A 20,921-nucleotide genomic window follows, 5' to 3' on the forward strand; every position below is an offset into this window, starting at 1 on the left:
GCAGAGGGGATCCTGGGAGACTGCTCATGGCTCCCACTCGGGACTTTTGACGCCACCGGGAGGGCAGAGGGAATCCCGGGCGACCGCTCATGACTTTCCCCCGACCCCTTTGTCGCCACCATCCAGTCATGCCTCTTCATTAACGGCGTCACCAGTGTCCCAGGCAGGAAGCCATCGGGAGGACACTGGTTCTCCGAGGTTTGATAGCACTCCGGACAATCCTCATGTTCATGCCTCGGAGTTGGGTCCCGACGAGGACTATCATGTTCTTGTCGATCCTCGCAGAAATAGCTGGGCGCGCAGTTCATCACAAGGATCGGGGTCGGGAAGCTCCACTGACCTTGGGACGCACCACGAGATTCAAGCAGCCAGTCCTGCCCCCGGGAAGAAAAAAAAGGGGGTGACATTCAGCAATCCTCTCGTCCTGTCTGAGTCTCCCTCGCCGCATTCTCATGAATTCACCACCAGTGTGCCGGCTCAGCCCAAGACGAAGGAGAAGAAGACCTTTGAAGACCATTTAAGCTTTTGGAGCAGGAAGAAGTCGGGCAGTCCTGTCCCCTCGCAGCAAGCGTCCGACTCGCCTCATTCTCATCAAGTCGACACCAGCGCGCTGCCACAGCCCGAGACAAAGAATACGAAGTCTCTTTTCGACCGACTAAGTCCATGGCGCAACAAGAACCCGCCCGATGCTTCATCGGTGCGAGGGAAGGGGCATGTTGTGGCCTCATCGTCTGGAGAAAGAGATAGAATGCCTCTCTTTAAACATTTTGATAAGTCAGATAAGCCATGGCAGGGACCTAGACCAGTGAGGACAACTCTTCAAGATCTGTTCGATCAGTCCCCACCTCCCTCGACGGGATCTTTGGTGGCGTCATCGTCAGCATCTTCCGCCAAAGGGAAAGCAGTTCAAGGCAGGTGAGTATTCTCCTCTCCACGGATCTCGCGCCGTGACACAACGATACTGACCTTTAAATCTATAGTCGTCCGTTTCAGCATCCCCCTCCGTTGGCGGACAAACCGCTACAGCGATCAAAATCTCTTCCTAGCAGGGTCAACTATGACTTGCCGGATCCCCCAAGGCTCTTTAACCCGACTAAACACTTCCACAAGACGCAATCACAGCCCGTGACGAAGGGAGACTATGCGTCGATAGAGCTAAGGCCGAGTGACAGATTGTTTAGTCCTGAAATTCGCGGCACAAAACCTGATAGCCGCTGGGCTCAGGGCAGAACCTTAACCCGCGATGGCTCCGGCCCGCCACCGGAGATGTGGGAGCATCATGATTCCAAACGCTGGCCGGAAGATGGATCTCCAGCCGTCGAAACCCAACACCAGTCGTCGCAAGACCATGTACATTCGTTGTCAGAAATTGAGCACGACAGATCGCAACGATCGCCGCCAGAACATGGGCACTCGTCGACAGAAATCGAACACGACGGGTCGCAACCATCGTCGCCGGGAAGGACGAGTCCGCAACGCAAGTCGCACGAAATAACAACGTCGTCTGGAAGGGTGCACAGGAGGCCGCAAGGATCATTGTCGCCTGAACAAGCGCACCGCGGGCCACGAAGTTCACCTTCGCCAGAGCAGGGGAAAACCAAGCCGACATTGTGGCAGAAGATGAAGAAGGGCATCAGCGAGTCGTGGAGCAGCCTCAAATCGAAATTACCGTGGTCCAGCAGCAAATCGACCAAAACTCAACCTTCTCCAAGGCAGGAGACTCTGCCGCAGGCGTCGCACCTTTCTGGAGAGAGTAGTAGCCACCCTCCGTCGTGGACCCGAGCCGAAAGGCAACGACAGGCCAATGTTAAGAAAAAGAAAAGAGTACCGAAGAATTTCTTTAGAGAGAAGTCGGAACTCAAGACTCTCGGGATCGAGAAGCATGGGTCAATGTCCCCAAGGCTCACAGAAAAGAACCCCCGTCCTGTGATCGAAGACCCGAAGCCTCCTTCTTTAGCAAGATCCAAATCTGATGCCGGCATGTATGTCGACAAACACGTCATATTGGCTCATAGACCGTCCACCAAGCAACAGGGAGATCTACTTGACTCAATGAAGGCTTTCGGAACTATAATGCCCTTGGTCAAGGAACGAAGGCCTGACGTGACTCAACTCAAGAAGCAAGTCGATGGGCTATTCGCCGATGATATGAAGAGGACAATCGCCAATATCGATGTACTGGCTAAAAACGATCCCAAGATCCCGATGCCCGGCCTCAAGAATCCCAAGGAACGCTACGCGAGCAAAGACGAGAGCGGCCGGTCTGCTTTGACGCATAAGTGGGAACATGTGATGAAGAAATCTCCTCTCTCTGGAAGTAGAGGTCGTGGGAGACAACAACACGCAGCCGAGGCATCAACGTCAACCCAGCATGCACCGTAAACTCGACCCGCTACATCTCGTCCTCGTCTTGGTCTTCATTCAATCCCTCATCCGTTCCTTTGTCCACCTCTTCCTCCTCTGAATCCAGTCCGTCATCGTCGGTGAGGGATAAAATCAGCTCGCGAAGCTCGCGGCTAGCGTACCAGTCGACCCCAGATTCCAGAATGATGCCCTATATTTTAGTTTGCTCGACGGTATTAGATATCTTGCTGGATTAGAATGGAACGAGACGATGAATTCTCACCCTCAGCGTGCCCTTTGCCATCTCCTTTTGACCGAGAACGGTGGCCAGCTCCTTTTCCAAGGCACGGACTCTTTCGACGGCCTTGGGTCCACCCTTCCTGGGTCCTGGTCTCTTCTCGGGTATCTCGCGCGCTGTCGCATCGGCAAAGAGGTTGTCCCTCTGCGCGGCCACTTCGCTCTTTCTTTTCTGAATCACCTCCAGCAACGACGAGGTCAACGTCCGCGTTTCTGTGCCAAGGTGATGATCTCGTTGCCCTCAGTGTGCGGCACCAAACAGCCGGCGCAGTCATCATGTACTGACCCTCTATGTCCTTCGTTATCCCAGCGCGATCTGCCCGGATGGACTTGACCTCCTGGTCAGCTTCAAGGCACTTGAGTGCTAGCTGATCACGCCGATGCACGAGAATACGCGTCGGCTGTGCAGAAAGCGGCCTGCTTTGTCTTCAGCTGGCCAATGCAAGGTGCGAGGAAAAACGAACGGCAGTGACAACGGCGACTCACCCGTCCACGTGGAGTGCTGGCTCGCCATGAGCAAGAAACGGTGGTGGCTGCGTCATTGAGAGAGAGCGGTTGATGACGAATGCCGCGTCCGCGTTCTCGACGATCGTGTCCCGGAGCGCTCGACGGAGACGAAGCAGCTCCAGCCTGGCTTTTCTCTCCTCAATCAACCTGTCCAACTCCTCCTCCTCGTCGTGCTCAGCACCTTCGTCGAGACTGCCAGTGGAGAGGCGCTGTTCCCGCTCCCTCCAGAAACGCGCCCGGAGCCGTTGGGCGTGGATGTGGGCGCGACGCGTCGTCAGCTCGTATACGAGCGAATGCTGCAGCGGCGAGAGGTAGGCTGAGTTTGATGGACCTGCGGTGGCTGCTCCAGCAGCAGCAGACACGGCCGGCGATGGCGAGAGAATGTCACGCAACGAGGGCGAGGGAAGCGTCGTCATGGCGTTGTGCCTCTTCTTCCCGAAGGTGTTGTTCTCTGCAACAGAGAGAGAGAGAGAGATACACACCTCAAAATCCCTGGAGCTGCAGGCAGATTTTGGCTTCTGACAGGGCCCGGATCCCACGTGGGTAAATTTGGATTTCTCCGCCTTGTGGATTGAATTCTGAAAAATTTCCTGGTCTCAAACAGAGCCAAACTCCGGGACATTGATCATCATCATCATCACCGCGACGAACTTTGACGACAACGGCCACGACGAGGCAGGTCTGAGCGTGTTTCTACGATTGAGCAATCCAAGTGGCGTCAAGGGGAGGTCAAGGCAGGAGGAGGCATCCCTCATCCGCAAGGGAGGGCTCGTAGGACTGCCGAGGGCCACGTCACACGATGCCGTCCGATCTGGACAGGTGAGCGCCCGGCCTGGGAGACCGTGTTCTTTCTCAGCTTCAGACGCTGATGCCCGGGGCCCTGTATCGATCTCTTCAGGCAAATCGCCCAGCTGGAGCGTTGTGAGCCGATATCCGAGTCGCAGGTCAAGGATCTGTGTCTGAAGGCGAGAGAGATCCTCGTCGAAGAGGCCAACGTCCAGCATGTCGACGCACCGGTGACCATCTGTGGCGACATTCACGGACAGTTCTGGGACTTGATGGAACTGTTTCGGCATGGAGGCCCCTGTCCAACGACCAATTATCTCTTCATGGGTGTGTGTCTCGCGCTTCACCTGCCTTCTCTTTGGACGTGCCTATTCGGAAATCATGTCGTGACTGACCCATTGCTCCACTCTGAAACAGGCGACTTTGTCGACAGAGGCTTCTACAGCGTCGAGACATTCCTGCTCCTGCTCGCATACAAGGTTCGCTATCCCGATCGGATCACCTTGATCAGGGGCAACCACGAGTCGCGGCAGATCACCCAGGTCTATGGCTTTTACGACGAGTGCTCGCGCAAGTACGGCAGCTCAAATGTCTGGCGGTATTGTTGCGAAGTGTTTGACTATCTTGCACTGGGTGCTGTAGTCGACGGTCGGGTGTTTTGTGTCCATGGTGGTCTCAGTCCGAGCGTATCGACAATTGACCAGGTGAGTGGAGCAGCCTTTCCCAAAGACAAATACGCCCTTCTGACAAATACAAACCAGATTCGGTCCATCGATCGGAAGCAGGAGGTGCCGCACGACGGAGCCATGTGCGACCTTCTCTGGTCGGATCCCGACGAGATTGTCGGATGGGGTATGTCGCCGCGCGGAGCCGGCTTCCTATTTGGCGGCGACGTGGCGACGCACTTTGCGCACACCAACGACATCGACCTCATTGCGCGTGCCCACCAACTTGTTTTGGAGGGCTACAAACTCATGTTCGACTCGACCATCGTCACAGTCTGGAGCGCGCCAAACTACTGCTACCGGTGCGGCAACGTGGCCAGCATCCTCAAGCTCGACGACGGGCTTAATCAAAAGTACGAGACATTCGACGCCGCGGCACAAGAGAGCCAAAACGTGCCATCGAAGCGCAGCGCTCCAGACTACTTTCTGTGAGGTAGTTGCGCAGTTACCCTCGCTCTCTCGTATCCGGAGGCCTGAGATTCCCTTCTCACCCCCTTTTCCCGTTCTGTACAAATAGACTTCCATGTTCTCTTCCTATCACTTTCTCCCTCTCTTCTCCTCTCATTCCTTCACCGCAGGCTTTGACTCTCTAGATATCTCTCTCTTTCTTCCTTCTCACAAACCGGAAGACAATTGTATTACTTTCTTGTCCTTGCTGAGCCTTCTCGTTGCTCGTCCACTGCCATCGTCACCAATTCACGACACACTCTTGCGCGCACGTGACTTTCTAGCTCGCTCTCTTCCAAGCAGGCGTCTTCGAGATTTTCTGTTTTGGCCGGCTGCTAAGAAGGAAAACACCAAATTACACACACGCACACCCCGAGAGGCGAGCAGAGATGAGCGCGATCCAGGATGAGATCCAATTCGGAGGGGCAAGCGGCGGTGGCGAGGAGGGTGGAGTTGCTGGCGCGGGCCCCAGCAGCGGTATGGGCGGGTCGTCTTCTGGAGCTGGCGCAGGCGCGGGAGGGGGAGGAGGAGACGATGACGACGTTGATGAGGCTGAGCTGGAAGCGATGAAGGCCCGCGTGGCCGAGATGGAGGCTGAGGCAGCCAAGCTGCGCGAGATGCAGGCCGAGGCCAACCACGGCCTGCCTGCTTCCTCGTCGTTTGACGAAGACGGCGTCGATGGCAGCGGCGGCCAGGCCGGCGCTGGCGGCATGGGCGCGACCGACGAGGAAAAGGAAGAGGTGGATGCGAGGAGCGTGTATGTGGGCAACGTCGATTACGGAGCGACGCCAGAGGAGATTCAGCAGCACTTTAGCAGCTGTGGGACCATCAATCGGGTCACGATCCTGTGCGACAAGTTCACGGGCCATCCCAAAGGGTGAGTTCTCTTAAGTCCTGTTCCCCAGCGACTTTCAGAGTACTAATGATGGAGAGCGACCAGATATGCATACGTCGAGTTTGCGGATCCCTCTCTGGTGGCGAACGCCATGGTGATGAACGAGAGCCTCTTCCGGGGAAGATTAATCAAGGTGGGCAGCATCATGCTTTTGTGTGAACGTGTCTCACTGTCTTGAGGCTCATCCATCTTCTCAATCGGCAACAGGTCACAGCAAAGAGGACAAATCTGCCGGGCATGGCCGCGAGGGGCCGCGGGCGTGGGAGGGGCAGGGGAAGGCCGTTCAGAGGGCGAGGAAGGGCAAGAGGGTACCGCGGAAGGTATTGATCTCGTCTGCCATCAAAATTACCTTGCCTAAAAGGTGGCAATCCAATCACATCCTTTTCTTCTTGTATACATTAATTGTCCAGCTCAAGGCCGTCGACCCAGGAGACCTGCAAGACCTTTGGAGACCCTTTCGACATCTCGAAGTGTCAGACTGAGCCGCTTCTGCCGCTCGAGCGACGATCCGTTGAGCGCACTTTTGAGTTCAGCATCCTTTATCCTGTCGGCATTGATGACTTTGCTCAGATGCTCTTGTGTGTCTTGACGCCGCTCTGCAATACCGTGAAGGAAGGCCTTGTAAGCCGCCCCTCTCGTGACGAGAAGGCTTCTCCGTTCCTGTAGGATTGAGAAGCGGGGGTCCTGTTCGCGCGCACGGCCCTTTGACTCTGACTCAGCCTTGTCCTCGGAAGCATACCGGTAGATGTCGAGGAGCGTGTGCGACCCCAACGATATGGTGGCCACCGCAGGAAAGTACGCATCTCCGTCCTCGTGAGGCTGCAGAAGACGTAGTCAGCTTACACAGCGCATGTATTGTATCTCCTTCCCTTAGTGACGCACCATGATACCTTGGCCCGGTTCGTACTCGTTGACCAGCTGAAAGAAGAGTCCCGGTCAGCCCATCGACGGACCTTAAAACGCTAGTCAATGCCTACACAGTGATTCGGTTCGCCGTGCTGACTGCCCTTGAAAGCGCCCGTAAACTTTGTTCTGCGTACGACTGGGGGGAACTTGACCAAGAAGTCTGGCATTGGCTCGGGAATCAACGTCTGCTTGCTCGACACTTGCCCGCCTGAAGGACCGTCAGTGACTGTAAAGGCGCTCCAGCAAAAGCCTGGTGACCCACCCCAATACTGCAACCTGCACAGGTCACGACCACTCAAGAGAGAAGTCCACAGTGTCAGGCTCATCTTGGCGGGACTTGATCTTCTTTCTTTCTCAGAACTGACCTTCTCGCTGCCAGCGTCTTCCATTTGGGAAGCGGGGCCGAATTGATCTGTGGGTAATGCTCAAATTTAGCGGGTGATCACCGAGTGAGAAGCTTTCAGCAGCCACACACACCTTTTCGATCAAATACCTCTCTTCATCCTCAGTGATAAAGTTGGGAATGTAGAAGAAGCCATCGGTACAGGTGGCTGGCTCCTCTGCGAGACACGCCTCGAGATCGCTATCTTCTTGCTCTTGCTGCTTCTGCCCTTCTCTCTCCTGCGCCGCGTCTCTCGGGATCTTTAGTCTGAATGCATCCAGCGTCAAAGCCGGCGTTGAAGGCCCGCCTGCTTCCTCCATCGGCGACGTAAGGCAGCTCGAGACTAGGCGCAGGTTGGAGGAGGTGCAGTCTTCCGACCCTCCAGGCGGCCCGAGCGCGCCTGAGTGGAGCAAAAATTCACGTGGGGCGCAACCTTGCTTCTCAGACTTGTCTATCACTGATTGTCCACACCAAGGCAGTCCTTCCCCCTCACGATCATGTTGTCTGGCACACCAGTCAAGCAAGAGGATGGCGTCAAGAAGGAGGAGCCAGCGTCAGGCGCAGCCACACCGGCTGAGCCCACGACGTTTCGCGACATCCCCCTCTATAGCTCCTCGACGGGCGACTGGAAGCACCACCTCATGAAGCTTGCCTCGCACGCGCGAGTCAACCCTTCTGATGCGGCTCAGTTCCCAGGCCCAGTCAGGCTCAACAGGAAATTGCCACCAAAGGAGAAGGACAAGCTTCCGAGAGCGGGATCGCCAGTCCTTGACCAGTATGGCAATGCCATCATGGTCCCACCTCCCTCGCAGGATGGCAACCCAGCACCAACTGGAGTTCCTGTCAAGAAGATCCCGCTGCTATGGCCCTTTCCCGATGATGACTCCGAACCTGTTGAGGCGGCGCTTGCACGATTGAACCCTGTCAAGTGAGCACACGCCAATTACCTGCTTGATGCACCCAGTGATCACTGACCGACTTGGCGCCTCGTCGAAACAGAGGAGCAACAGCCGATGCAAGCCTCATTGGGCCAAGTGCCACTGCCAATAATGCCACCCGGCAGAAGGCGGGCATGTTCCAGAAGCGTGTGAGAGAGGTGTACAAAGCTTCTTCAGTTGCGCGCAAGACGATGAATGAGGAGGCCCTACCCTGGGTCCTAGAGGATTGGGAGACAAAGAAGAAGTGGGAGCCGGCAAAGACGCCAAATAGAAACGGCCTCAAGGCACTCGAACAGGCCATCAAAGTGCGAAAAGAGGGAGGAGCCTGGCCGGTGCGATTGTCATCCAAGGCCAAGCCTGAGGAGGACGGCGTGAAGAAGGAGGAGGTGGGCGTCCGAGGGAAGAAGGGAAAGGGAAAGGGCGATGAGAGCAGCGAAGAGGACGACGATGATCCTCACGGACCCAATCATTCGCCTTGGATTGGGAAATTGGATGGAGAGGCTCATGAGAGCGCATCGACGTCGGCTGGAGGTGCCATGTCCCACGCCCTCTTCATCTTCGACGACCGAGGCGCAGGAGGGTTCCGCATGGTGCCCGTGTCGAGAATGTACAAGTTTCTTCAACGACCGAAGCATGCGAACAAGATCGGCTGGGAAGAGGCCGAGGAGCTGGTGAGTGTAGAAAAGGTGCACTAGCCATGGCAGTGCTGATCTGACCTGGACATTTTACAGTACAAAAAGCAACAGAAGGCGAGAATGGGCGAAGGTGTCCTCGACCGCTTCATACACCGGCAGAATGGTGACGACGGGAATCCTGCTATCGGACGCAGAGTCGGTGGTGCGAGCTCGTGGTCAGGCCGTGGAGGGGGTGGAGCACCAAAGAAGGAAGATGACGACATTGCGTATCTCCGAGAACTGGCGCTGCCAGGTTCCTTCTCCGCGCGCAACAGCAACGCATATGATCGCGATTCATCGAGCCGGAGGAGCAAATTCACTGCCGTCAGTTCTGGACCTCGAGTCAAAAGTGAGGAAGGAACCTATGGCGAAATCGACTTTGAAGAGTCATTTCCCGACGACGAGGAGAGGAACGAGGGGGACGACTATGCGCTGGGTGAAGAGGAAACCAAGGAGCTGGAGCAGAGGCTGAAGCGTGAAATGGCCAAGGCTGAGGAAGATGCAGCTCGTGAGGAGGCTGATGAGGACGACGACCTATTCGACGATGGTCGAGGCCGCAAGGGCAGACGCGAGGACGACCAGCTGACGGGCAGCGGAAAGCAGATGCGAAAGATCATGCGCGCCCTGGGCAGAAGAGAAGGCAATGAAGCCTACGACGAAGACGACGAAGACCGTGATCCTTACGCTAGTGAAGTGAGTTCTTGTTCCCTTGTCAGTTTTGAGGCATTTGCTGATCATCGAACTCTTCTAAGGACTCCGACGACGAAGACACGGTTATGAATAACCCTGAAGAGGCACTTCGACAGGTCCGCGAAGAAAAAGAACGTGAAGCACGCGAAGCTGCCAAGAATGGTGCTCAGACCAATGGCTCAGCGACAGCGGATGCAAGCAAACGACCATCTAACGAAAACTCGCGAGCCAATACGCCGTCGGGTCGGTCCGAGAAGCACGCACAGCAAAGCAATGTGGCGGGCCGGGGTCAATCACAGCAGCAAGCGGGTCGCAGGCCTCAGCAGCAACAGCAGCAGCAACAGGGTAGGCCCGGAGCAGGGCACGCCAGTGTGGCCCAACGAGCGACAAGTCCCAACCGGGCAGGGTCCCATAGCCGTCAGGGCAGTCGGTCTGGCTCTCCCGACCGTGCGACACCACCACCTTCGCTCAAACGAAAATCTGACACTGCAAATTCGGGCAATAGCACACCGTCGTCGCACAATCGCCTCGATTCAAACGATTCGAGCAAGCGTCCCCGTACGTCTTCCAATCTTCAGCGAGGTGGCAGCCAGAGCCGGTCCAACTCCCAGCCAGGGTCTCCCAGATCCGAGGAGGCTCCCGGCGCTCGTTCTCCGTCGGGCGCCGGCACCCGCTCGCCGCCTGCCCACGCTGGTTCAAGGTCTGGGTCGCCCTCGCGGCGTGAGGGAGGCCAACGAGTGCCGGCTTCACCGCTCGAGCAAGAGATTCTTGACCTGGTCAAGTCGGGCGCGGTCAAAGATACCAAGGAGCTCATTCGACACTTTTTCAAGGCTGGCAGGCTCAATCCGCCCAATTTCAAGACGCAGCTCACCTCGGCCGTCACGGCGGTGCTAATCAAGGGCGAAGACTCCTCGCTCAATCCCAAGCCTGGGTACTAGAGCCTTTTGTCTCCCGTCTTCACTTGACCGCCTAGCAGATCCATTATCACCCGAATCATCTATGGAAAAGAATCTCATTGAGTGCCAAGCGAGCTATACAAGACAGTTTGTGAGGTCTTGGTTCGTAAGTTGGAGACGGAGTCCGGCAGCAACGTGAGGGAAGAGAGAGAGGGAGAGGGAGAAGGGGAGACGTGATCCAATTGCTGAAGCCTGGCTCCTTCAGGGCTTCTTTGCCGAGTAGAGGATCTTTCTCGTCCAGACCTCAAAGTAGTCTCTGAAGTAGAAGAGCAGGGCCTGGGCCAGGACGGCCTTTGTCACCTGACTCTGGCATCCCTTGTACCAGCCAATGACGCCCTCTCGCTTAAAGACCTTTTGCAGCACGTCGATTGCGCCCGTGTACGGCGTGTCCTTTGCCTGCAGGCGAACCTTTGCGAGAATGTAGGGGAACGTGACGAGAGTAGCCAGCGTCTTGGAGACGGCACCAACGAGGAACGACTTGGCAGGCGTCATCTTGCCATCCGACGCAGCCAAGATGATGTTCTTGACGCCTGTAATACTGCAGGTCAGCGAGAGAGTTCTTCTTCAAACGAAAAACCGCCTTCATGCTTTCACTCACGCTCAAAGACACCGTAAGTGATGGCAGGGTTCACGGTGAGGACGAGACTAGGCTTGAGACCCCTCCAAAGCCCAGTGATGCCGTCGTCGCGAAGGATTTCCCTTGCGACGCCCAGGAAGCTGTCCGGGTCCGACGGGTTGGCCACCTTCGCGACCGACTTTCCTGCAGTAACTGCTGCGCTCTTGGCCTTGGCCGACGCCGTAGGCTGAGCAGGTGAGTTTGCAGCCGCCAACTCCTGCTTCTTCTCCACGATGTCCTCCTCGTCGCTCCTCGGCCCGCCCAGCTGCTGCCGCGTAGCAATGACGCTGACGGGGATGGTGAAGATCTGCGCCAGGCCGCCAGCGACGGCACCCAAGAGGAGCTCGACGGCCGTCGAGAGCTGCGCGACACCTCCCTTGCCCTTTGTGGCGAGTCGGTTGACGTAGAGCGTCCGAACAACAGTGTACCAATAGAAGTAGGCGAATTCTGCGGATGTGGTATGAAGTCAGTGAGGAAGACGAGACAGAGTGTGAGGAACGGCGCTAAGACACTCACGGGTGGAAAAGGTGTTGACCATCGATGCGCCGAATCCTCTGTACAGACCCGTGACACCCTCCTTGGATCGAGCGATGGTCATGACTCCCTCGAGGAGACCAGCGCCCTTGCGCACGGTCACCTGACCCTTCTTCTTGGCGTCATTCTTTGGGCCCTGGTCAGCCTGGATCCGCGTCTTGACGCTGGAGGGGGCCAAGAGTCAGCTCGAGCCATGTCCAATTTCGGCAATTGACACTCACGTATCGAGAGGATAGATGACGGCGTTGGAGAATACGCCTGATCAAGATCAAGGAGCAACGTGAGCGGATGGATCTGTGAAAGCGTCTATCTATTCCTTTCCCCGCACTTACCGCCCAGTGCGCCAGCCAAGGCATTGCCAAATGGCGTCAGAGGTTCTTGTTGAGCCATTGCAACGACGGGCGTGCGAGACGGCGCTTGACGGAGGTGGCCGGAAGTGGGGAAGAGGAAGATGCGTGTGAGCACTTTGCTATCTCGAAGTCGTGAAATTCCAACCCTGCAAGAGCCACTACCGGGTTGTGATGTCGCCCATCGGCTTCGGTCCTCATTTCCCCGGTCTGTTTGAAATGCTGGGCACGTGTCGTTGTGGAGCTCTTCAAGGCTTTCTAGATCTCGGCCGGGTTCAACTTTTTTTTTTTTCTGGATTGCTCTCTAGAATTTGGGATCTTCCACTTCCCTCTTCATCTGCAGAGCCCAGCGGCCAAGCAAAAGTAGGGAGAGAAGAGGCAGATGAACAAGGCCATCACGGGCGCATGGGCTCAGGCCGGGTCAAAGAAGTCCACAAAGATCAGCCTCAACGCGCCGAGCCCGCAAGCGACGCCATCTCCCGCTCCTGCAGCTGCTGCTGCTGCGCAGGGAGACGTGTACCTCCCTCCCAAATCGGCCGCGGCCGCGGCTGCACAGCGAGAGGCCGAAGCGGCACAAGATGCAGCTGCTGAAGGAGGTAGCGACTCGGCGCTTGCAACGCCAGGCGAGCCAGATACGGAGAATGGGAGGGCATTGGCGAAACGAAAAGCGCGGCTAACGGCCAGCTCTTCTAATGGAGCCTCGTCCAGCTCGAAGCGGAGAAAGGCAGCGTCCTCGTCCAAGCCCGAAAGCAACGCGCAAATACCCACGGCGAGGCTCAAGGATCTCGGAGGTGTCTCTAACGCTCTCGACAAGATCCTCGAGCTCATCGCTGTCCCCCTCTGCCACCCCGAAGTTTACACGCACACAGGCATCAAGCCACCGCGAGGCGTGCTCCTCCATGGCCCACCAGGATGCGGCAAGACGATGCTGGCCAGCGCGCTAGCGGGCGATCTCAATGTACCCCTGCTTTCTGTTAGTGCTCCATCGATTGTATCGGGCACCTCGGGCGAGTCGGAGCAGACGTTACGACAGCTCTTTGAGGAGGCCACAAGGACAGCGCCTTGCATCCTCTTCTTGGACGAGATTGACGCAATCACGCCAAAGAGAGAGACGGCGCAGCGCGAGATGGAACGTCGAATTGTGGCCCAGCTCTTGACCTGTCTCGATGGTGAGTTTCAATTCACAGCTGTCCGGAACCAAGCGCATGTATTGACATTCGAGAGCTGCTTCCAGACTTGACGTGGGACAAAACAGACGGAAGGCCAGTCATGGTCATTGGTGCGACAAATAGACCTGATTCGCTCGATCCTGCGTTGAGACGGGCTGGTCGCTTCGATCACGAGATTGCATTGGGGGTGCCCGACGAAGCGGGACGAGAAGAGATCTTGAGAATCCTCTGCAGCAACCTCAGGCTATCTGGAGATTTTGACCTACGGGCCCTAGCAAAAGCTACTCCCGGCTACGTGGGTGCCGATCTGGTGGCGCTGACAGCCGCCGCTGGTATTCGAGCGGTCAAGAGAATCTTTACCGAGCTGGCCATCGAGACGCAAGTGCAGCAACAGCAACCTCAGGCCGACATCGAGATGCAGGAGGGTGGCGCAGAGGAGCAAGGGGAAGATGAGCAGCAACAGCAACTTGTTGAGGAAGGAAAGCCGGGTCCGACTGATGAAGAAGCGGTCAATGAGCAGCATGAACAACCGCGAACGCATGCCATGCCCTCATCTTCGCTATTCGACGCGCTGCCTCCCTCCCTCAAGTCAAGTTCCATCGCCATTTTTCTTCAGTCTAATCAAGGTCCCTTGGCAAGCGAGCAACTCGATCGACTGCGGATCACACCCAAGGACTTCGAGCTTGCTCTTCCATCTATTCAGCCATCATCCAAGCGAGAAGGGTTTGCGACGGTGCCCGAGGTCACATGGAATGACGTTGGAGCCCTGCAGGCAACGCGCGAGGAGTTGGAAATGACGATTGTCGAGCCTATCAAGCGGCCAGAGCTCTTTGCCAGTGTCGGTGTCACGAGCTCTGGCGGAGTCCTTCTCTGGGGTCCACCGGGTTGTGGAAAGACGCTGTTGGCCAAGGCGGTGGCCAACGAATCGGGAGCCAACTTTATCAGCGTCAAAGGCCCCGAGCTTCTGAACAAGGTGAGGCTGTCTTGTTTCCCGCCTTTCCAGAAGTACGACTGACCTTGCTTCAATCGCAGTACGTCGGAGAAAGCGAGAGGGCTGTGCGACAGGTTTTCGCAAGGGCAAGAACATCCTCGCCCTGCGTCATTTTCTTCGATGAGCTCGATGCTCTGGTGCCGCGACGAGACGACGCACTGTCTGAGTCTTCATCGCGGGTCGTTAATACGCTGCTCACGGAGCTCGACGGCCTGGAGTCGAGGGCGCAGACGTATGTCATTGGCGCGACAAACCGTCCTGATATGATCGACCCTGCCATGTGCCGACCAGGACGACTCGACAAGCTCCTTTACGTTGATCTACCCACTGCTGGCGAGCGTCAGGAGATCCTAAGCACATTGACAAAGAAGACGCCCTTGGGAGGCGATGTGGACCTGAGCGCGGTCTCGTTTGACACACGCCTCGATGGATTTAGCGGTGCTGATCTCGCGGCCCTGACACGGGAAGCGAGCGTGCTTGCCCTACGTCAGACTTTAAGAGATCCTTCTCTGCTTCGGGCTTCGGACAAGGTCGTCGTCCTACAGCAGCACTTCCTCCTGGCCATGTCGAAAGTGTCGCCCAGCGTTGGACCAGCACAGAGGCAAAAGTACGAACGGCTGCGACACCGTCTTTCTGGCCTGCCCATGGGCAAGGATCATCTCACGAGTGCAGCCCCTGCCGCTCCTGCTGGCGGGGACGGGTCAGGCCCACAACCTGCACAGTAGGTATCTTAGCACTAGGGACAGCAACCTTGACCCTTGGCATCATGTAATTGTATGGACCTGCATTAGTGATCGATGTGCCTGAAGACGGACAGGCGGGGAACGGTGCCTTTCTTCCTGCCTCTCTGTGATGAAGCTAGGACCAAGTACGGAGCCGGATGCCACGGAAATTGGTGCGCGCGCGGGTCAGATTCAAGCTCCGCTCCCCACATGCCACTGGGGACCAGAGCTTGGCCGTCGGCCTGCCCGCGCCCTTTGGAAGGAGAGGAAGGTGCTTCTTGGAAGGGCAGGAAGCTCTTCGATCGTGGGACTGAACGGAATGATGGATGATGAGCTATTGCGCAAGATTGAGCTCAGATGCGAACATGTCAGACGTCGCAAATCTCACTCCTGCCGCTGGTCTCCGCACAAAGTTTCACATGTCTCCTGCAGACGAGAATGGCCAGATACGTCCTAAAGTCTCTGCTTCTGATTGGTCGGCAGCAATATGACGGGCTGCTAAAGGGTTGTTTGTACAATTCAGAAGGATCGATGAGACCGAGCTCTCCACCAATACACCGATATAGAGCGAATGGGACAAGACAGCAGCGAATGCAATGCGCGCCGGTCGGCTGCTCAGCATCTACAAGCCTGGGCCTGGGACGTCGAGACATGGCATTGTATCCCATGCGGGGTCCACGGCACCCCATTTGTCCCTTTGAGCATCCGTCAATGCCGAATTAGATATCCTGAGATCCAGAGCCAGAAGGGCAGTATCGCGCGACCCTGACCAGCCTTTGTTAATAGTCTCCGTATTTACTTTTCTCCCCCGATGATGTGGCTTGGGCTCCATCTCTTTTTTTTATTAATCTTTCCTTTTCTTCGCGATCTTCGGTGAAAGCGCCACTTTTCTCTTTGGCAACCTAAGCAGCTAAGTCCCAAGCAAGCTTCGGGGAATGGATAGACAAAAGGGCGACGAAAGCCAGCACAGGATAGGCGATTTAATCGGCGCGGCTAGATTTATGGTCCGCCTCACTATTCACACTGACCGGCCGCTTTCGCATGGAGCGCGATAGATAACGTATCAAACACGCCTACCCTCAGAGTCGAATCGAATTCATGAGTACACCACTGATAACAAGATAGGGAGCACGCGACTGTGGCGAAAAGCGACGTTATTAGAAAGGGACGCCAACTTTGGAAGAGGCGGAAAAATGTCGAGCTCTGGCCCTCATTGGTCCAGGCCCCTAGTGGTTCGCAGGCCTGCAAGCTAAAGATAGCGCGTCCCGCACGGCCAGAACGGCGCGCGCGCAAGACAAATCGAGCAGAAACTAGTGGTTATCTGTCTGGCGAAAGGACCCGCGGCCCAATTTCCCGTAATAGCAGCGTCTTCTCCGCCGGATAATACAGAAGCCTTTTTTTCTATATTCTTTAGGCCTAGAAAGCCTGTCAGCAGCCTTCAACTGCCAATCTCGAGAGCGTTTCGAATGCATCGTTTGTTTCCTCTTGCGCTGTACCGTGCTGTGGCTTGACGGCAATCGTCCCATGCTGTCCGTTCCTGGCTAAGATAGCTCGAGGGGAGGAAAGGCCCAGGCTGCCCCGTACTAGCGCTTGCGACTACTCTGCGGTTCCTGCTACTAGGCTAGCTCCGTCTTATCTGGCCCTGACCTTGCGGTCCGCACTTGAGCACTCATTCCCCGCCCTGGGTATGGCTGTCAGAGTACAGCATGGTGGCTGCATGAGAGTCCCCGCTGAAGGGGGCAAGCAGGGAATAAAAGGGAGCCATTGACCACCGCTTTCACCTCCCCCTCTCACCACCTCACAACCCTTCCGTCCTCCCTCCCCTACCTCCCTCCTTCGAGACACGCAACAATGGTTGACAGCAAGGACGACTACAAGGGTGCCTTTGAGCCCGAGAAGCAGGAGTACGTCGGCACTCTTGAGCAGGGCGGCACTGAATTCAGTGGCGAATACAACGAGCTCGACCAGCGCAAGGGCGAGCACCTCGCCCACGCCCTCAAGCCTCGTCATGTGGCTATGATCAGTATTGGCGGTGTTATCGGGACAGGTGAGATTAGGCGAACGCGACAGGGCGCTGAGACTTGTCTACTCACTACCGAATTTCATCTACTCTCTTCCAGGTCTCTTCCTCGGTACCGCTGGTTCCCTGCACCACGGTGGCCCTCTGGGTCTGTGGCTCGGCTACTGCATCATGGGTTCGGTGCGTCTGCAACATGCACTCCTGTTCCTCGGGTCTTGTTTCTAACTCCAATCCGTCTCTTCACTCGCACAGGTCTGCTATGCGATGATGCAGTGCCTCGGTGAATTCCTCTCGTACCTGCCCGTGCCCGGTGGCCACATCAAGCTGGCGCAGCGCTTCGTCTCGCCCGCCCTTTCCTTTGCAATGTGAGTCAACGCGGTGGCTGTGACAACATTCCGAGCGGAGATTGACACCTTGTCTTCTCTCAAAAGGGGTTGGAACTACTGGTACAACTGGACGATCGTCCTCCCCGCCGAACTGTCTGCCGCTGCCGTCCTGTGCTCGTTCTGGTCCGATGCCTCGCCCGCAATCTTCATCTCCGCCTGCCTCGTCGTCGTCGTTGCCATCAACCTCCTTGGTGCGCGCGGCTACGGTGAAGCCGAGTTCTGGTTCTGCAGCATCAAGATCCTCACAATCGTCGGTCTCATCATCCTCTCGTTCCTCATCGATGTTGGTGCCGTCGGAAAACAGGGCCGCCTTGGCTTCCAATTCTGGAAGAACCCCGGCCCCTTCGTGCAGTACAACGGCATCAGCGGCTCTCTCGGCCAGTTCCTCGGTTTCTGGTCCGTCCTCATCAACTCGGCCTTCAGCTTCATCGGTACCGAGATTGTCGGCATGGCCGCTGGTGAGGCGAGGAACCCCAGGAAGACGATCCCCTCGGCCGTCCGCAAGGTCTTCTACCGAATCCTCATCTTCTACGTCCTCGGAACACTCGCCATCTCGGTCATCTGCCCCTCCAACGCACCCGAGCTCACCACCGAGAGCAAGACGGCCGCCCGCTCGCCCTTCGTCATTGCCATCAAGGCCGCCGGCATCAAGGGTCTCCCCTCGGTCATCAACGCCTGCCTGCTCACCTCGGCCGTCAGCGCCGCTTCGTCGGACATGTACACCTCGTCGCGTGCCCTCTACGGTCTGGCCATCTCGGGACAGGCTCCTCGCTTCTTTGCCAAGACCAACCGCTACGGTCTCCCCTGGGTCTCGATGATCGTCGCCATCCTCTTCTCCCTCCTCTCTTACATGACCGTCACCACCGGCGCCGGCACCGCCTTCGGCTACTTTGCCAACCTCACATCGGTCTGCGGTCTCATCACCTGGGCTGCCATTGCCGTCGTCCACCTGCGCTTCCGCGCCGGCATGAAGGCCCAGGGCCACTCGACGGACATTCTCCCTTACAAGACGAAGCTCGGCAGCTTCTATGGCTGGTACACGCTCGCCTGGACCTCGCTCGTCATCCTCTTTGCTGGCTGGGCCGTCTTCCTCAAGGGCAACTGGTCCCCCTCGGACTTTGTCACGACCTACTTCCCCGCTCCCTTCTTCTTCGTCCTCTACGCCTTTGGCGCCTACAAGTGGGGCGGCAAGTTCATCGCCGCCGAGAACATGGACTTCGTCACGGGTGTCCAGGCCATCAAGGACGCCGAGGTTGAGGAGGAGCCTCCCAAGAACGTGTGGGAGAAGTTCTGGAACTGGATCTCCTAGTTCTCTTCTCTTTTTCTTCCCCACCCTATCGCCTTGCCCTTCCCCTCACCCCCCAAAACTTTTCCGCGGTGTACTTATAGAATGTAACGGGTAGATGTCATGAGAATGGAACCCACATTGATGACTTTACTTTCGGAGAGACGAGTGATGCTTGTAGCCTATGTGAAGATGAGTATTTCTCTTGTGTACGGAATGGTTGGTCAGATCGATAATGATGAGGATGATAATAATGGTACAGATGTCTCAATGTCGATTTGCTCCTCCCTTGCTGGAAGAGCCAAAGTGGGGATTGTGAAAGATCAAAACTCCCTCGCGTTGCGCATCACCTCTTCATCGTCGTCGAGCTGGAGGAAAGGATGGCTGAGGGCTTCGCGGGCGTTGTAACGACGCGTTAGGTCGGTCTGCAGGCAGGCACGAGCGAGGTCCATGGCCTGGTGGACCTCTTGGGTGTAGAGCTCCGGGTCGGGGTGACCAGCGGGGGTGTCAAGGATGGCGGGATTCATTTTGAGAACAAAGTCAGGGATGCGGTAGCCATCTGCATTGGCAAGGGGCACCGTCGAGTGCATGACTCGGTTGTGTAGAATGGCGGCCTGATTGATGCGCTTCTTCCCAAACACGACCATGAGCTCCAACAGTGCCTCGATGTCGTCGTTGGAGTTGAAGAGAGGAAAGCGCTTGGTCAGAAAAGCCAAGAGAATGATGCCAGCCGACCAAATATCGAGCGCCGGCGTCTGGTCCTGGCACTTGAGCAGCACTTCAGGCGCACGAAAGCCTCGCGTGCCTGCTCGGTTGGCCCTCACTCCCGGGCGAGCGTCTTCTTTGTTGTACCCGATCCTTTCGGGAGGAGCCATGGCTCTCCTCTTGAGATTGGCCGCCCCGGATGCGGTTGAAGACTTGCCTCGGTTTTCATACAGCGCTCCACCAGGCTCCATGTGACTGCTGTAGACGTGCTGGTTGGCGACAACTTTTCCATGGGGCAACTCCTTCGTGGGGCACGTGTGATGGCACTTGCCGCGCCACTCTTGCGGCTCGAAACGCTGGCAAAGAAGGAAACGTTCAGGGTCGCGATCTTGCGAGCGAGCATCAAACCACCCACCTCGGCTAGACCAAAGTCGCAGAGGGTGCCCTCTCCACTGCGAGGATCGTAGAGGAAGTTGGCCGGTTTGACGTCTCGGTGTATGATATTGAGCGCGTGGGCGCCCTCTAGTGCTCCGAAGAGACAACGGAAATAGCACTTGAGATCTGACAGTGGCATGATGCGGTAGTACTCCTGTTGGAAGGAAAGGGCAAGATGAGGCAAGGTCCGGGAATTGGCGCGCGACTACTCACCCTGAAGTCACTGTGACGGCTGTATGGCATCACAGCAATGATCTGGTCATGAGTCCGAAAGGCCGTGATGAGATAGGCAATGTGTTGGCAGTGGCGGAGGTCTTCCATCAGCTCGAGCTCGTTGAGGATTCTCGACGGTGAGCTCGTCACATAGATCCTCTTGAGGGCTACATAGACGCTCTTTTGTCGCCTCCTATTTACTGAGGGGACTTTGCCAGTCCAGATGTAATTGTCGAACAGGTAGTGGTCTCTGTCCACAGCCTTGTATACAGAGGAGAAGGTCCCTGCACGGAAACATGTCAGAGGAGCTCTGGAGAGAAATGAAAGCCAGGCTCACCTTCGCCAAGCTTGTCTATGACCTCGTAATTGGAGATTCCCTCGACGCTTGCTTCCATCTCTCTGATCTCCTCATCGATACGTTCCCACTCACCCTCGCTTCGCTGCGGGGGAGGCTCGCTGCTCAGCTCCTCGCTCGAAGGAGGGCCTTCGTCCTCCACATCTTCCTCTTCGGCGTCTTCGTCCTCTTCTTCATCCATGTCGATGAGCAGGCCGCTCTCGCCGACGGTCCGGCTAAAGGTCGCGTAAGGAGGCTGGTGCTTGTGTGAATAATCCCCTTCCTGCTCCCCATGCTCTTCCGCCCCACTCAGGCCGTGCTCCGAGGGCGAGACGGGAGGAGGGTAAGGGCTTGCAGCACGCGAAGAAGCGTACGCCATGGGCGACTGCGAACGCGAGTCGACCATGCGTGCCTCCATGTTGCTGGTCGACTGTTGGCTTCTTGCGTCGTGATTTCGAACGAACGGAGAAGCAACACGACGCGCGCAACCTCTCTCGAGATTTGTCACGTGTAGATATTCGTCATTTGTTTTCGTCATTCGCCTCGTCCAACCTGGAAAAACGACGTAGCAGAACACACACACCATCGGACCGCCGTTTGCAGTACAAACAGGAAGGA

The 20,921-nt window shown here is 56.7% G+C and overlaps 11 protein-coding genes across 11 annotated transcripts in view; 6 read left to right on the forward strand and 5 right to left on the reverse strand.

Annotated features, from left to right (window-relative positions):
- The window catches only part of FA10DRAFT_45913 (hypothetical protein), a 3,432-nt gene extending 934 nt beyond the window's left edge, over positions 1-2,498 (forward strand). Inside the window, exons 2-3 of the mRNA XM_025525499.1 lie at positions 1-915; positions 981-2,498. The exon at positions 1-915 is cut by the window's left edge and continues 339 nt beyond it. Of these exons, the coding sequence (XP_025381518.1) occupies positions 1-915; positions 981-2,382 (2,317 nt within the window). The 3' untranslated portion in view covers positions 2,383-2,498. The remainder of the gene's footprint in view (positions 916-980) is intronic.
- FA10DRAFT_283902 (hypothetical protein) lies at positions 2,393-3,563 on the reverse strand (the record flags this gene model as incomplete). The annotated part of the gene is made up of 4 exons (XM_025523879.1): positions 2,393-2,554; positions 2,627-2,853; positions 2,927-3,057; positions 3,127-3,563. 4 exons carry the CDS (start codon positions 3,561-3,563, stop codon positions 2,393-2,395), a joined length of 957 nt encoding a protein of 318 aa, XP_025381519.1.
- A 383-nt stretch (positions 3,564-3,946) lies between these two features.
- FA10DRAFT_283903 (putative serine/threonine protein phosphatase 4 catalytic subunit) lies at positions 3,947-5,090 on the forward strand (the record flags this gene model as incomplete). The annotated part of the gene is made up of 4 exons (XM_025523880.1): positions 3,947-3,966; positions 4,046-4,260; positions 4,351-4,637; positions 4,695-5,090. The coding sequence occupies 4 exons, from the start codon at positions 3,947-3,949 to the stop codon at positions 5,088-5,090; spliced, it is 918 nt and encodes a 305-aa protein (XP_025381520.1).
- Positions 5,091-5,584: 494 nt separating this feature from the next.
- Positions 5,585-6,327, forward strand: FA10DRAFT_271042 (RNA-binding domain-containing protein; the record flags this gene model as incomplete). The annotated part of the gene is made up of 3 exons (XM_025523085.1): positions 5,585-5,982; positions 6,046-6,133; positions 6,208-6,327. The coding sequence occupies 3 exons, from the start codon at positions 5,585-5,587 to the stop codon at positions 6,325-6,327; spliced, it is 606 nt and encodes a 201-aa protein (XP_025381521.1).
- Positions 6,308-7,213, reverse strand: FA10DRAFT_264866 (hypothetical protein). The gene is made up of 4 exons (XM_025520819.1): positions 7,169-7,213; positions 6,978-7,114; positions 6,883-6,918; positions 6,308-6,819 (listed from the first exon to the last, which is right to left on the reverse strand). Exons 2-4 carry the CDS (start codon positions 7,071-7,073, stop codon positions 6,412-6,414), a joined length of 540 nt encoding a protein of 179 aa, XP_025381522.1. The 5' UTR covers positions 7,074-7,114; positions 7,169-7,213; the 3' UTR covers positions 6,308-6,411.
- Positions 7,214-7,743: 530 nt separating this feature from the next.
- FA10DRAFT_299608 (hypothetical protein) lies at positions 7,744-10,622 on the forward strand. Its single transcript, XM_025524744.1, has 4 exons — positions 7,744-8,216; positions 8,288-8,897; positions 8,958-9,593; positions 9,653-10,622. The coding sequence occupies exons 1-4, from the start codon at positions 7,786-7,788 to the stop codon at positions 10,526-10,528; spliced, it is 2,553 nt and encodes an 850-aa protein (XP_025381523.1). The 5' UTR covers positions 7,744-7,785; the 3' UTR covers positions 10,529-10,622.
- On the reverse strand, positions 10,587-12,219 carry FA10DRAFT_264869 (mitochondrial carrier). The gene is made up of 5 exons (XM_025520820.1): positions 12,029-12,219; positions 11,918-11,954; positions 11,679-11,860; positions 11,145-11,609; positions 10,587-11,076 (listed from the first exon to the last, which is right to left on the reverse strand). Exons 1-5 carry the CDS (start codon positions 12,084-12,086, stop codon positions 10,748-10,750), a joined length of 1,071 nt encoding a protein of 356 aa, XP_025381524.1. The 5' UTR covers positions 12,087-12,219; the 3' UTR covers positions 10,587-10,747.
- A 153-nt stretch (positions 12,220-12,372) lies between these two features.
- Positions 12,373-15,016, forward strand: FA10DRAFT_238280 (AAA-domain-containing protein). The gene is made up of 3 exons (XM_025519135.1): positions 12,373-13,212; positions 13,278-14,185; positions 14,245-15,016. The coding sequence occupies exons 1-3, from the start codon at positions 12,426-12,428 to the stop codon at positions 14,926-14,928; spliced, it is 2,379 nt and encodes a 792-aa protein (XP_025381525.1). The 5' UTR covers positions 12,373-12,425; the 3' UTR covers positions 14,929-15,016.
- On the reverse strand, positions 14,614-15,699 carry FA10DRAFT_46208 (hypothetical protein). The gene is made up of 2 exons (XM_025525500.1): positions 15,314-15,699; positions 14,614-15,235 (listed from the first exon to the last, which is right to left on the reverse strand). Exons 1-2 carry the CDS (start codon positions 15,612-15,614, stop codon positions 14,991-14,993), a joined length of 546 nt encoding a protein of 181 aa, XP_025381526.1. The 5' UTR covers positions 15,615-15,699; the 3' UTR covers positions 14,614-14,990.
- A 915-nt stretch (positions 15,700-16,614) lies between these two features.
- Positions 16,615-18,777, forward strand: FA10DRAFT_46217 (putative general amino acid permease). Its single transcript, XM_025525501.1, has 4 exons — positions 16,615-16,972; positions 17,046-17,125; positions 17,198-17,310; positions 17,377-18,777. Exons 1-4 carry the CDS (start codon positions 16,777-16,779, stop codon positions 18,638-18,640), a joined length of 1,653 nt encoding a protein of 550 aa, XP_025381527.1. The 5' UTR covers positions 16,615-16,776; the 3' UTR covers positions 18,641-18,777.
- Positions 18,712-20,800, reverse strand: FA10DRAFT_264872 (kinase-like protein). The gene is made up of 4 exons (XM_025520821.1): positions 20,307-20,800; positions 19,970-20,253; positions 19,737-19,910; positions 18,712-19,677 (listed from the first exon to the last, which is right to left on the reverse strand). The coding sequence occupies exons 1-4, from the start codon at positions 20,719-20,721 to the stop codon at positions 18,940-18,942; spliced, it is 1,611 nt and encodes a 536-aa protein (XP_025381528.1). The 5' UTR covers positions 20,722-20,800; the 3' UTR covers positions 18,712-18,939.
- Positions 20,801-20,921: the final 121 nt, after the last annotated feature.

The sequence above is a fragment of the Acaromyces ingoldii genome (assembly GCF_003144295.1).
Source record: "Acaromyces ingoldii strain MCA 4198 unplaced genomic scaffold FA10scaffold_1, whole genome shotgun sequence".
Lineage (NCBI taxonomy): Eukaryota > Fungi > Basidiomycota > Exobasidiomycetes > Exobasidiales > Cryptobasidiaceae > Acaromyces > Acaromyces ingoldii.